This window comes from Erpetoichthys calabaricus, chromosome 9 (genome assembly GCF_900747795.2).
Source record: "Erpetoichthys calabaricus chromosome 9, fErpCal1.3, whole genome shotgun sequence".
NCBI classification, from domain to species: Eukaryota; Metazoa; Chordata; class Cladistia; order Polypteriformes; family Polypteridae; genus Erpetoichthys; species Erpetoichthys calabaricus.
In genome coordinates, this window is record NC_041402.2 from 194929550 (window position 1) to 194944536 (window position 14987).

A 14987-nucleotide genomic window follows, 5' to 3' on the forward strand; every position below is an offset into this window, starting at 1 on the left:
GACGTCGCATCGCGTCCCAGGATGTGTTTTATTATAATAGAGAGAGAGAAGTGGAAAGGACTGGCGAGCGTCGTTGGGCTGAATGGCCTGTCCTCGTCCGCAGTGTCCTAACATTAGGAGTCGACAGGTGACAGGAGGCCATTCCGTCCACCAAGCTTGGCGAGTTAAGCCCGAGTCACGTTACACGACTTCAGCAGCCATTGAAGTCCTGGCCTTCATTTTACATCATCTTGGTGACTTGTGATCCGGTCAGTTTGTGACATGCCACCTGTTTTGATGTTTGTCTTAACTTTGAGGTCAGGGTTCAGCGCTGGCAAGCGGAAGGTTGCCGGTTCGAATCCCATAAACAAATGCCAGTAGTGACTCTGCTGCGTCGGGCCCTTCAGCTGCCATTGCTCTGTCATGGGTGTGACATTAATCTTCATACTGGTCAAACTTGGGGGTTGGTGGCAGGAAAAAAAAAAAAAAAAACCACCCTCTTCGGTGTGGTGCTGAGGTGTCGCCCGTTACTCGGCTCCACTCGGGTCTCAGTCCTGGTCGTTTGTTGTGTGGTGGTTGCCTGGCGCGCTGTAATCGGCGCATACTCCCAACCTTTCCTCTTGTTCAGACCACCAGGAAAGTACGGAAATGGCCGAGTTGCACCACACAAGTAGAAGACAAGGCTCTGGTGCTACAACAGAGTGGGAAAAAAAACAGGAAGGTGGAGCTTGTGAGGGACCACCGGTGCGGTCAGGCGGCTCTCACGGTGAGAGGGGGGCTCAGGACACTTTAGAAGTCGCGAGGCAGTCATGTGACCGGACGTCCTCAGACCAGCGAGATCAGCCACTAAATGTGACGACAGCTGAGCCCAGTATCTGGCGCCGCCCTGTGGCTGCAGGATTTTCTTCCTCTTCATATTCCTCGTCACTCATTTTTCGTTTCTTTGATCTCCCGGGTTTCATTTGCTAGGCCGTCGTCACTCTCTTGTGCCGCTGTTATGAAAGGCAGAAGTGAAAAGTTTAAATTTGTACTGTTTATTGGACTACTTAGGATCTCTCGCTGTCGTCCAGATGTGTGCTGCTGTCCCACCGATGTGTTCAGGGTCACGAGGGGCCGTCACAGACCCATTGGCACACACACTCGCTGACAATGACACAAGGCCTATTGTGTGTGAGTGCATGTCTTTGGGTTTGGGACAGCTTTCAGGAGTGGGATTTGGAGCCCGGGGCCCTGGACCTTTGAGGTGGCAGTGCCATCCATCCATTCATGGAGTCTCGAGGTCTCTTTCCTGCCGATCTATTGTTGAAGTCCTCGTGTATGTGAAGCCCTCATCTCATTCTCATTGTATCCATGCAGAAGAACTCCAGTGAGCTCCTTAAAGAAGGAGGCCACTGGCAGGAGCCCGTCTTGTTCCATGTGTCCATCCTTGAACACACACAGACATCTCGTAACCATCTGGAACATGTTTTGTGTCTGATGATAGCTCATATCATGGGGGGTCCATCCGCATCAAGGAATGTCAGGGCAGGTGGTGTGAATGACTGCAAAAGCTCAGGCTGCTGCCTTTGAAGTGACAAAAGGAAATCCCAATCCTGTCACTTGCCACCTTCACAGCCCTGAGACCTCCACGCCAGTATGGACTTCATGGCAGACGGCTAGAGTCCGGGGGGCCTGGGAGGTGCCGGCTGCTGAATTGACAGTTAATGCAGCGAGGATTGTCAAACTTTTCAACCAAAATTACCAAAGAAGAAGACCACTGGACAAAGAGAAACTAGAACATTGGTAAGGACAAAAACCGCGTTCTAAATAAAAGTGAACTTTTCATGGATCGTAAACACTCAAAGCAGCGAGTCCTCTGGTGCTGTCTGTCTAGACGGGCGTTTGGGAGTGAAAATTAGTGAAGGAGAAAACAGACCTGGAAGAGAGAGAGAGACTGAGGGGGCGGAGCTAGAGGGAGACTGATGCTGTTGGAGGGGTGGGGCTGCAGAGAGACTGAGGAGGCGGAGCTAGAGGGAGACTGACGCTGTTGGAGGGGTGGGGCTGCAGAGAGACTGAGGAGGCGGAGCTAGAGGGAGACTGACGCTGTTGGAGGGGTGGGGCTGCAGAGAGAGACTGAGGGGGCGGAGCTAAAGAGAGACTGATACCTTTGGTGGGGTGGGGCTGCAGAGAGAGAGCGATACTGTCACAGAGGGGAGGAGCCTGAGAGAGAAGCTATCAGAAGGGGTGGAGCTTGTGAGAAGGGAAGATCCTGAGGGAGGGATCAGAGCTGGTGAAGCCTGGTTAAAGAGATACTGTTGTTGGGGTGCAATGGGGGGGGGGGGGGGGGGTGAGAAATGCTGTCAGAATGGCTGGTGACATCCTGAGAAGAAACGGGTGGGTTTGTGTTTGTGTGAACAAACGAGTGAGTGAGACGACCAAACACTTAAAGAGCCCAAATTACGAGCCCCGCTCCTGTGTGTTTGCCTGCCTTCGATCAGCCCAGCTCTGACCCTAAGTGACTGGTGTCGGTAGGCCCAAATTAAGACCCTCACAGAAACTCTGAGTGTCTTAGCTCTTTAACTGGGAGCTGATTATACTTTTTAACAGCGCACTGTGGTATTTCCCACTCTTGAATTTAACGCACGGAGACCCGATTGTTTCAACAAGCGTAGGGGGAGTTGTGTCCCCTTTGTCATTTTGGCACTTGGTGTCTACATCGTTTCATCGAGCGTGATCCCCCCTAACCCCCCCCCCCAACGGCGGGTCATTTCGGCACACAGAGATTCGATCCTTTCATTGTGCCAGGGAGGTTGGATTGGTGAAAAGGCTCCTTGCCATCACAGGCCCCTGGACGCCCACCCAAAACACCCCGATGGTAAATCCACATCGGAATGTGAGGTGAAGCCGGCAGCTTGAATGTGCAGGCAGAGAAAAGAGCAGCAGGGAAGAAAGGCTGGAGGATTGGAGTGGCAACGGCGGCAGTGCTGGGGGGCGGCCATGGAAGGTGACGGCCTCCTGTAAACGTCATGTGAGGGGGAGACACGGCAGCCAAATGAGGCCATGAACATTCACACAAACGTATCAACAGACAGTAGAACCAGCCAAGCAAAGGCAGATTCTGACATTTCAAATGTTTGTGCAAAGGGCTAAATTGGATTGTAGAGGAGAAGTCAAAGTGATCGATGACAACAACTAATGGACGGACAGACAGACACAAGGTCAGCCACCCTTTAAACTGCGCCAGTCCCGAAAAAATAAAATCACTAGGCCACCGCAGAACTTTAAAAAGTGAAGCCCGCACCTGAGCAAACAGACAGAGACAACGGCGAGGGTCCAGCTGAGCGGCGCCAGACACAAAGACACCCAAACAAACCGCTTTGAGAATATCGTGGAAAACCGAAAAAAATCGTGACAGCGACGCCTGTGAAGCGAGTTTACTACGAGAGTGGCGCTAATGGCTCAGTAATGGCGCCGAGGATGAGGAGGGTCACCAGATCGACACGAATGAAACCTCAGCTGTGACCTTTTGGGGGGGGGGGGGGGCGTCTTGGTTCCATATGGAGTGTCCGAGGCACACAACAGAACGGTGTGCGATGTGCAGTCAGAAATAATAAATACTGGGGGGCTGTGCCCACGGCTCGCTTCACTTGCCAAACCCCGGGCGGGCGCTATGCACGTTAGCCACTCCACGGCTCTGCCACTCGCGTATGGGGGAGCAGATAGAGATAGATAGATAGATAGATAGATACTTTATTAATCCCGATGGGAAATTCACATTCTTCAGCAGCAGCATACTGATACAATAAATAATATTAAATTAAAGAATGATAATAATACAGGTGAAAAAAACAGACAATAACTATGTATAATGTTAAATGTACAATTAGATAGATTACAAGTTATAAGTTAGATGTACAATTTAAACAGATTGTTCTTTTCATGGGAATTGTTACATATGCATAATAGAATGTTTGACATTACAGCGAGTAATTAACCTTATTAAAAAAATAGTAAAACCTAAGAAATTGAGAGAAAATTAGCTTTCATGTTGCATTCGAGGTATTCGTTGCGTTATACGTTTTCGTTCTGTTTGGCTTTGAAATTAATATGAAAATATTTTTTACACTTACACTTCTTCTGTAAAACTTAAGTAAAAAAAAACATCTGGGATTAACGTTTTGTCAAAATCGCATTGAATTTTGTTTCCGTGTTTGGACTCTCATCGTGACAACACAACGTATTGTGAGTGAATTTCGTTTCTTTCTCTCTAATAAATCAACCGACTTTTTCGAAAGTTTGTCCCTGTGATTTGTTAATTAATAATAAAATTATTAATTCTTTACATTTATATAGCGCTTTTTAATTGTCTTTGTAAAAGTTATTAAACTGTAAACGTTTTAATACGAATGGCATATCACGATCTCCTGTGGTGTCTCAGGTTTGATGAACTGCGTTACCTTTCTAGTCGCCTGTTGTACTAGGGTGTTGTACCGTGTTAGCCATTATGAATGTAGAGTAAAGCCACGCAAAATGACACCTTTTATTGGCTAACTAGAAAGATTACAATATGCAAGCTTTCGAGGCAACTCAGGCCCCTTCTTCAGGCAAAGATGTAATCATCTTGCCTAAAGAAGGGGCCTGAGTTGCCTCGAAAGCTTGCATATTGTAATCTTTCTAGTTAGCCAATAAAAGGTGTCATTTTGCGTGGCTTTACTCTATAGTCGCCTGTTAAAATTTTGCATGTCAGAATTGTTCGACCGATTTTGAATACAACTCATCACTCAGACATAAATTACACAATAACATTACGATACGTCCTTCTTTCTTTCTATAGGGTGGTCCAGATCTAATCATGCAATTTTCATTACGCTATAACGTATTAAGTTTATTACATAGAGAATTCACAGTACCTGCCCAGCACGTTGAGATTTCACTTAAAATTCTTTTTGTTGCCGATAGATGGCAGCACCTGCCCTGCATTGCGCGCAGACGGTTGTCAGTCGAACAGTTTGTATAATTGGATCTGGACCACCCTGTACGGAAATTCGGCCGGTGGAGGACCAGACGGTGTTACTTAACGGTTGTAGATATTCTTCATGATATTGTAAGTTGATGTTTTCATCTTCCTCACCATCGCCACCAACTGTCTCAGCAGAGTCTATTGATACGCATTTAAGCAATTCGACGTGTAACCGATCGACAATTTTGACTTCCTCGTTTCTCGGTGCCAGGATTGCCCGTCTACTCATTTCTTCTGTTGATAACCCGTTGGGATGAAATTCTTCATTAAGATCTTCATTTAATTGGGAACTTAAAATAAGGAAAACGTTAAAATTGATAAGAGCTGAGAGCGCAGGAATTGTGTCTGACAAAAACATTCACACCAGTGCGAGGTGAGAGGACCGCGGGTGTGGGCCGTGGAGAGGAGGACGGGACTTGAAAAAAAATCTCATGGAAAAAGAGTCTTCTGTCAGGATTTTTTATATAATTGAGAGATATAAAACATTGTACAAAATATATATTAAAACAAGCAAAACGGCCATGTTTTAATTAAAAGTATGATTTAACGAAATCGAGGGAACTATTTAACTAAACTCACAAATTAATTTAAATAAGGTAATGTTTTCATTAGGGCGGCACGGTGGCGCAGTGGGTAGCGCTGCTGCCTTGCAGTTAGGAGAGCTGGGTTCGCTTCCCGGGTCCTCCCTGCGTGGGTTTCCTCCCACAGTCTAAAGACCTACAGGTTAGGTGCATTGGCGAGTCTAAATTGTCCCTAGTGTGTGTGGGCTGGCACCCTGCCCGGGGTTTGTTTCCTGCCTTGTGCCCTGTGTTGGCTGGGATTTGCTCCAGCAGACAGTTAGGATATGACGGGTTGGATAATGGATAGATGGATGGATGTTTTAATTAAAATGTATGCACGAATTAAATAAAGGAAACAATTTAATTAAACGCACAAATTAACTAAATCGAAAGAACGTTTTAATTAAACGCATGAATTAACAACATTTATGGACCATTGACGGACGAACTAAACTGTGTGTTAATTTTAATTAAACTCACAATTTTTTTTAATTAAAAAAAAAAAACGTGCACACAAATGAAGTAAATCGAGGGAAATTTTAATTAAGATGTGCACCTGAACTGTAAATCCCTGCCATGCTTTATTATTCTTCATTTTCGTCCTCACCGGGACCCCCTAATTCAGAGAGAATGAACGTCAGAAATCATAAATGCCTACGAGGTCAATTTACGACATTTGAAAACGTGGCTGTTTTTGGGTATCTGAAGATGTTTTGCAGAATGTAAGAGAATCGATTTTCAGATGTCTTGAAATCAATTGGCAACTTTTGGAAACACGAAGCACATTTTTGAGATACAGTAATAGAAATTCCTTCTGAGTTCTCGCTAAATGTGAATTCGGCCGGCCGGCCGGCCATACGCCGTTCACACCTGGCAGTAAACTTCAGTTCACATCTTGCATTTCACATTCGCGTTTATCTCCAGCGCCGGCTGCTCTCCATTGTGCTTTTCAAACTGGGGGTCCACCCGGGGGCCGCGACTCTCCTAGCGAGGTTGACACTGAATTTCAGTGTTGAAGGCAGAGTCCTGGGCGGCACGGTGACCCTGTGAGGAGTTTGCATGTTCTCCCCGTGTCTGCGTGGGTTTCCTCCCACAGTCCAAAGACATGCAGGTTTAGGTGGATTGGCGATTCTAAGTTGTTCTTAGTGTGTGTGTGTGTCCTGCGGTGGGTTCCTGCAGACCCCCGTGACCCTGTGTTTGGATTCAGCGGGTTTGAAAATGAATGGATGGAGGCAGAGTCGCTTATGTCTGGGGAATCTTCGTCCATCCTTAAAGCCGAACACCGGAACGGACAGAAAGAGCAGAGGGCGGCCATGAGGTGGGCTCAGCATCACGCGGACTTGGAGCTATTTGGGGGCTCTGTTTTCTGTTTCATCTTTTTTGGACCATAAGTTGTATGTAACTTGTGAAGGTTTTTTTTTCTCCTGCTTTTGATCTGCACTTGTATGCAACTGTATACATTTTGTAAAGGTAAAAAATATATTAAATTATTAATTATTAAATTATCATAAAAATCCAGTATTTATCTTTATTTAGTGTTTATGAGCACATTATTTGTATCCAATGTTTTACGTGCCCTGTTATTCTTTCTGGATGCATGGAAAAGGCGCTATATAAATAAAATGTATTATTATGATTACTACTATTATTTGTCAAATCACATTACTGCTTTTACATTAGTAATAATGCAGTAAAAAAAGCATTTGGTGTACACCTATAAAATGAAAAAGCGCAGACCCACACAAAACACAATCAGTGACCCCGTGTTAAAATTCCCAAATGTAATATTAATTAGGGAGGGGATTAAGGACGTCAACGCCTTTAGCTGTGCCCAGCAGAGTTCAGCAATTAACAGTTTAAAAACACTTCAGTTCTAGGAGATAAAAAAAAAAGGTTGAGACCCCCAAAATGTCACCCCCCGCTCCGCTCAAGTGCAAATCACGTGCTATCTGATCAGTAGCCGGCTACGTTTATTAAGAGTTACCTTTGAATAACAAGTCCGCTGTTATCCAAAATCCTCCCGTGGGGCTGCCATTAGCAGAAGCTAAGATCCGAGAGCAAGCCGAGCATCGCAGCATTGACTTTAATAGAAGTGGGGGGGCCCTGACCTGCTGGTACGACTGCTTTGGCTTCAAAAAGTTTGGGAACCTCCAGCGCAGCAGTCGATTACAATCCGCAAGGGGGATGCTGCTCGTTGAGGACACAGACAGCCACGTGACAACTCCCAGCCGCCGGGTGGCGCTGTGGAATCTGCCGCTCGGAGGTGTCCGCCATGCTGCCTTTGACGAACAGAGTGACGAGCCGGCCTGGCGAGGTGGGTACGAGGCGCTGTCATTTTTGTGGTTCACGAAGTTTGTCCGCGCGGACGAATTGGATTTGCCTTTCTTTGTGGCCTCCCGTGCTTCGGCTTACAGGAGAGAGAAAATGAAGGGGGTGGTTTGCCGTGGTGGGGAAACTGGAGACAAGGAACCGCTGAAAGGAGAGGAGTGAATTAAGAAATAACAGGCAGGGCGTCCAGCCTGGGAATGAATCGAGCAGGACAAAGACAAAAGTGCAAAAAAAAAAGAAGAAAGGGAGAAAAAGGGCGAGCGGGTGGGAGTGGCGGGTAGTAGAGTGACGCGCGGGGTTGTGGGAAATGGAGTTCGCGACGCCCGCTGCTGCTGTAGCGGATGGGCGGGAAGTCGCGATAGGTGTAACGCCGCGCGGCGGGTTGCGGTCAGTCTCGACATGACGGGCGCCGTCGGATGGAAGTAATGCACCTGAGCGACGCGTCGCCGCCGCCGCCGCCGCCGCCCTCCAACTCGGAAAGCCTGACTTGTTGTGTCTGTCCATTTGCAGGCCGCGCTGGTGACAATGAGACGATGGAGCGTCGCCTCCCTGCTCTCCCCGATAGTCTTCTGCTGGAGATCTTCATGCACCTGGAGCACGAGGACGTCCTGTCTGCCAGCCTAGTGTGCCGACAGTGGCACGCCGTCTCGAGGGACGAGTTCCTGTGGCGCCAGCTCTTCTACGGCTACTACCGCATCTCGCGAGCCGTGCCCAGGCACCCTGGTAATACCCGAGGGGCAGCAACGGCCAACGTGGGGCGGCCTCCCGAGTCCAAGCCGGCTTTACTAACTTCCTCCGTTATTCCTTGACGGCTTCCTTTAAGCGGCAGCCCGTGGCCTCAGTCTTGGCCTCCCTCTCTCTTTACGTTCTCAGTGTAATGTAAGCCTTCAGGTTATTTTGGTGGTCCTCAAGTTCAGTGTCGGAGGCCCACTGTGGCTGCACGCCTGACCTTTGGAAGTTTTGTTCCAAAAGTCATTTTAAATCTCGAATTGGTCTTCTTGTTTAATTAGCTGATCTTTTTTTTCTTCTTGACAAGAATTTTAGAAATCTTTGTTTTTGCTGTAGTTTTAAATTCTTATCTTATTGTCTCTTTCGTTGTTCTTTCACCCTTTTTGTAGTAGACAGGAGGAAAATGCAACCAAAATGTGGAAGGCCGCTGCTACTTCAGTGTCCGATCCACCAGTGAGACCCTTTAATAAATAACAGCATAAGTAATGTGGGGGGCTTGGGAAATAATTTAGTCTGGGGAAAAAAAAAAACAATCAACGTCAAAAGTAGCACAAAATCATCTCCATGTAACTAACATACATATTCGCCACACTGCGAAAAATTTAGGAAGCCCAATTTTGAAATTTCAGGGTTGATACAGAAGCAAAACGGTTCAATAGCAGCTTGCAAATGGAGACTCGTATGAGATTTTGAAAGAAAATACCGAGGGGTCTCCCTCGGCTCTGCCGCTTAAGGAAGCGAAGACGCATCTGTTTAGTGCGAGTCCCCCCGTTATTTTATTTTTTTTATACTTTATTAATCCAGAAGGACATTGCTTGGTTTTTCGCATACCATTTGGGGTCAGAGCACAGGGTCAGCCCCTGGAGCAATTGAAGGTTAAGGGCCTTGCTCAAGGGCCCAGCACAGTAGGAGGGGTGACGGGGATTCGAACTGGCAACCTTTGGGATACCAGCGCAGATCCTTAGCCTCAGAGCCACCACTCCACCCAAATAAATCTTGTATTGAGTCTGCCTTTAGATGTGTTCTGCTGGCCTGGTTTGGAAATGTCAATGTCCGCAACAAAACACAGAAACAGTCAAAACTGTAAAATAACAAGACCTCAATGTTTAACAAGCAAGTGTTATGGAAAGCAGAAGGTCTTCTTTCTGTCAGACGCGACTCCTTGACCTCCTCGATTCCAGTTGTTGCCATCGCGTCTTAAGTTCAGGGTTCCAAGGAGGAAGAGCAAATGGTTCGAATACCCCACACCACCTGATCTTCTTGATCTTCTAAATTCATCTAATTTTACATCCACAGGCTTAGACTCAAGGGGTGAACTGCTGGCCTTTAGGTTAGGTTGATTATCTTGATCATCATCTCGGAGGAAAATTTGTTTGCAGCAGAAAAGTACAAAACGTAAGCCGTCATTAAACAGATACAAGGGCAGCAGGGAAGACGCTCCATCTGACGCCTATTGTTACCATAATTACACACTCTCGTGATTAGCACATAGATGAAGAACAACCTTTAACAGTTCACAGGGTAATAATTCAGAATTTAACTGCGCCCTTACACGTAATAATGTTAAACGCACCTGAGATCTACACCCATATCCTTTGCCTTAAAGCAGGAGTCCTCAGTCACAGTCCTGGAGGGCCGTAGTGGTTGCAGGTTTTTGTTCTAACCCGGTTGCTTAATTAGAAAGCAATTCTTGCCAATAATTTAATTTCATGGCTCATCAGTGCTTTAACTCTGCCATGTCAGGTCCTTCTGATATCCTTGATTTTCTTCCCCTTTCTAAGGATATCATCCAAATGATTTGCAGTCTAAAATGGACGAGTAATTCTCAGTCCTTCACTTTTTTTCTCTTCACTGTCCCTTAAAGTAATTAATTAAACCCAATAGTGCCTGATAAATACACACAGGTGTAAATGGTACCAAGCTAGATAATAATATTTATTTGTATAGCACATTTTCATACAAAAAAGTAGCTCAAAGTGCTTTACGTAATCCATCCATCCATCCAGTTTCCAACCCGCTGAATCCGAACACAGGGTCACGGGGGTCCGCTGGAGCCAATCCCAGCCAACACAGGGCAGGAACCAATCCCAGGCAGGGTACCAACCCACCACAGGACACACACAAACACACCCACACACCAAGCACACACTAGGACCAATTTAGATTCGTCAATCCACCTAACTGCATGTCTTTGGACTGGGGGAGACACAGGGAGAACATGCAAACTCCACTCAGGGAGGACCCGGGAAGTGAACCCGGGTCTCCTAACTGCGAGGCAGCAGCGCTACCACTGCGCCACCGTGCCGCCCGTGATAAATACACACAGGTGTAAATGGTAACAAGCTAGATGATATTTATTTGTATAGCACATTTTCATACAAAAAAGTAGCTCAAAGTGCTTTACATAATGAAGAACAATAAATAAAAAAAAATACAACATAAGAACTTAAAATAAGACAATATTAGTTAACATAAAAAAAAAAAAAAAAAAAGAGTAATGTCCGATGGCCAGGGTGGACAGAAAAAACAAAAAAAAAACTCCAGATGGCTGGAGAAAAAAATAAAATCTGCAGGGGGCAACGAGACCACCCAGTCCCCTCTGGGCATTCTACCTAACATAAATGAAATAGTCCTCTTTGTAGTTAGGGTTCTCATGGAAGGACTTGATGATGATGGACATGCAGACTCCTGGCTTTTAATTCTTCAGTGTTGGAACATCACGGTGCTTTGAGTAGATGGTGGTGGCAAGAGCCGCCACCAAAAGGACACCGGAAAAAGAAACAGAAGAGAGAGTAGGGGTTAGTACAGATTTTAGAGCCACCATGAATAGTTATTATAATGAATTGGATATACAGAGTATCAGGATTAAATTACTGTAACATGGCCTTCTCATAACTTCACAGTAATGTGTTTTTTAAAGTGCTCCACTGTATCAGCCTGGCGAATTCCTACTGGCAGGCTATTCCAGATTTTAGGTGCATCACAGCAGAAGGCCGCCCGCCTCACCACTTCTTTTAAGTTTTGCTCTTGGAATTCTAAGGAGACACTCAGTTGAGGATCTGAGGTTGCGATTTGGAATATAAGATGTCAGACATTCCGATATATAAGATGGGGCGAGATTATTTAAGGCTTTATAAATCATAAGCAAAATTTTAAAGTCAATCCTGAATGACACAGGTAACCAGTGTAGTGACATCAAAACTGGAGAGATGTGCTCGGATTTTCTTTTCCTAGTTAGGATTCTAGCAGTTGCATTCTGCAGTCGTTGCAGTCGCTTTATGTCTTTTTTGAGTGGTCCTGAGAGGAGTGCGTTACAGTATTCTAGTCGACTGAAAACAAACGCGTGAACTAATTTCTCAGCATCTTTCAATGATATAAGAGGTCTAACTTTTGCTATGTTTCTTAAGTGAAAAAATGTTGTCCTAGTGATCTGATTAATATGCGATTTAAAATTCAGATTACAGTCAACAGTTACTAAGCTTTTTACCTCCGTCTTGACTTTTAATCCTAATGTATCCAGTTTATTTCTAATAGCCTCATTGTATCCATTATTGCCAATCACTAAGATTTCAGTTTTCTCTTTATTTAGCTTGAGAAAGTTACTATTCATCCATTCTGAAATACAAGTCAGACATTGTGTTAGTGAATCAAGAGAATCGGGGTCATCAGGTGCTATTGATAAATACAGCTGTGTGTCATCAGCATAGCTGATGGAGAAATGCTGCTCTCTTTTGTCATTTGCATGTTATTGCTAATTAGGAGCGATTAGTTTAATTTGGTAGAGGTGCTGCTTTGCAGTAAGGAGACTGTGGAAGATTGTGGGTTCGCTTCCTGGTTCCTCCCTGTGTGGATAGCGCTTTGAGTACTGAGAAAAGCGCTATATAAATGTAATGAATTATTTTTATTATTATTATAAAGGTTTCAAAATGTTAATGAGCGAGACCACTAAAGTGAAGCAGAAGTGTCACTTGAGCAATAAGGGCTTCTTATTAAGTAATTGGGTTGGAGCGGCCCTCCAGGACTGTGATCGAGGACCCCTGCCTTAGAGAGATTTAGCTGTGAAGAGGAACAATCGTGCCATTCGCCTCAGCCATTAGTCAAGTCCTGATGTTGATTTAATTTTATATGTAACTTGCCATGGTGCTTTTCGAAGACGGGTAATAGAATAATTTGCAGATCTATCCTACGTGTACTTTCGGTGCCTCTCCTCTGTATTCGTGCGTCTGAACGTCTCTTCACGGGCGTTCCCTTTCTCGAGTGCAGTTCTTAGACTCTTTATGTTTAGTTTTGAGGCGCCTTTCTCACTCCTGTCTGTTTTATACTTTTGTCTTTGAAGGCGAGTCTGTCAGTGTGCACCACTACGTCTCCTTGTCACACACGCACGTCCTCTTTTGTCACCAAACTCGCCAATCGCACCAAAGCCACCCTAACCAATCCGATTGCTCTGAGGGACTGGACAGCCAGATCTTAGTGTTTTGTTATATAAGTAGATCTTTCTTACCTAGAGTCATACCTGAAGTGTTATGTTCACTGCTACATTTAGTTACTTGTACTAAGTTTATGTTTGATGGCTGCGTTCTTTGCTGATTTTTAATTTTACATTGTGGCCTCTCAAAACCTGCCGACAAATCAAGTTGTCCTCCTGCAGTAATAAAAAAATGAATTCTGTTGAATTGAAATTTAGGTAGGAATCCAGTAGAGCAGAGGTTGCTCACTTAGGTGAACACAGCCTCATGCATTTCCCCCCAGGACTGAAATTCATTGCTCTTGTTTATAATATTGATGGCCGAGGTCTCCGGGACTCTAAATAAATCCAAATCATATTATGTGATGATATCTACTGTTAAATTCTGCTTTGTACTTCTAAATTTTTTATTTTTATACTGTATTGAGGATTTGTTCTATTCAGTGTATTGTATTGACCTTCTCCTTTTTGACACCCACTGCACGCCCATCCTACCTGGTAAGGGGTCTCTCTTTGAACTGCCTTTCCGGAGGTTTCTTCCATTTTTTTTTTCCCCTACAAGGGTTTTCTTGTCTTCTTAGAGCGTCAAGGCTGGGGGGCTGTCAAGAGGCAGGGCCTGTTAAAGCCCATTGCGGCACTTCTTGTGTGATTTTTTGGCTACACAAAAATAAATTGTATTGTATTATAATAGGGTCTTTCACAGCAATTCCCATTTCCAGACCCTTGTTGAAGATCAGCATTATTATATCATAGTACAAACTAGAAGATTCACAATGTAGTTTGGAGTAGAAGTTAAAACCATCCATCTATCCATTTGCAAATCTGCTTACTGTGAGCAGGGGTGTGGAGGAGCTGGAGCCTATCCAAGCAAACATCGGGCAGAAGGCAGGAAAGGGGCCATTGCAGGATGAACACACACACACACATATCGGTGAGCTACTTAGCAGAAACAGTCTTCAGGAGGCAGATGTAGAAGTGTCGGAGTCGACTGAACAGAAATGCAGAGGCCACACTGACTTTGTACTGTGGTGGGAAACCCATGGGGATCACAAGTGTGGACGAAAAAGGCACACTGAAAAGCAGACAGATAATATTTTCTCAATTCACTTTATTTATTCATTCGGAGTCGCAGTAAGTAGAGATTCAAAAGAGTATAACTTATTGCCGCAAAGCTCAATTGAACCCTGATCAAAAGCCAGGAGGGGTTTTTTATACTTCAGCATCTCATGATTAATAAGACAGAAAGAACATCCTTATCAAAACAGTAAAGTTAAACAATATGTCTGTTGAGCTAAGCATTATCTGTGTTTTCAAAGCTGAGCACAGGAGAGACGCCTTTGCATAAACCACATGTACTTTCTGCAGCCTTGTGACCTTGTCCCTGAAACATTCACTCTGAGAAAGGGAAAACAAGAAACAGCTTACATTTTATTCATGTGGACACTATTTCTCCTGAACCCTGGAATAACATATTTTTGTTAGTTCATAAGCCAAAGCGTCTCTCACTGGCAAGTTACAAAATAGTTATTATAAAAATTCTAATTTACTAAACACACAAAATACATGGTGCTGAGGAGAACATTCTTCTTCTACACAAGCAAACTCCACTAAGGTAGCACCCTGTCTCCTTGTTGCTACCCCTGCACCACCAGACCACCCAGTAGGAGTTCAGTCATTTTACCAGAGCTATAAAGTAAACAGCAACTAATGCTGTGTTTCTGTTCCATTGAAAATATCTTCACGCTGGGAAATTTCTCATGAATGCCCTCCCAAGTCGTTGCGCCCATTGTTAGAATTCACAGATGAGAGAAGTGCCTGCATTCACAGATGTCAGAATTGACTTTATTGGCCAGGTACACTAATGTGTAGAGGTGGGTGGTATGACCAAAATTCTATATCACGGTATTTTTCTAAATTCTGCCGGTTT

General features: G+C 44.8%; 1 protein-coding gene across 1 annotated transcript in view; it reads left to right on the forward strand.

Moving 5' to 3' along the window:
• The first annotated feature begins 7517 nt into the window (after positions 1-7517).
• Positions 7518-14987, forward strand: part of fbxw5 (F-box and WD repeat domain containing 5) — a 36677-nt gene continuing 29207 nt past the window's right edge. The window contains exons 1-2 of the mRNA XM_028808760.2: positions 7518-7852; positions 8377-8589. Coding sequence (XP_028664593.2) covers positions 7723-7852; positions 8377-8589 — 343 coding nt within the window. The 5' untranslated portion in view covers positions 7518-7722. The remainder of the gene's footprint in view (positions 7853-8376; positions 8590-14987) is intronic.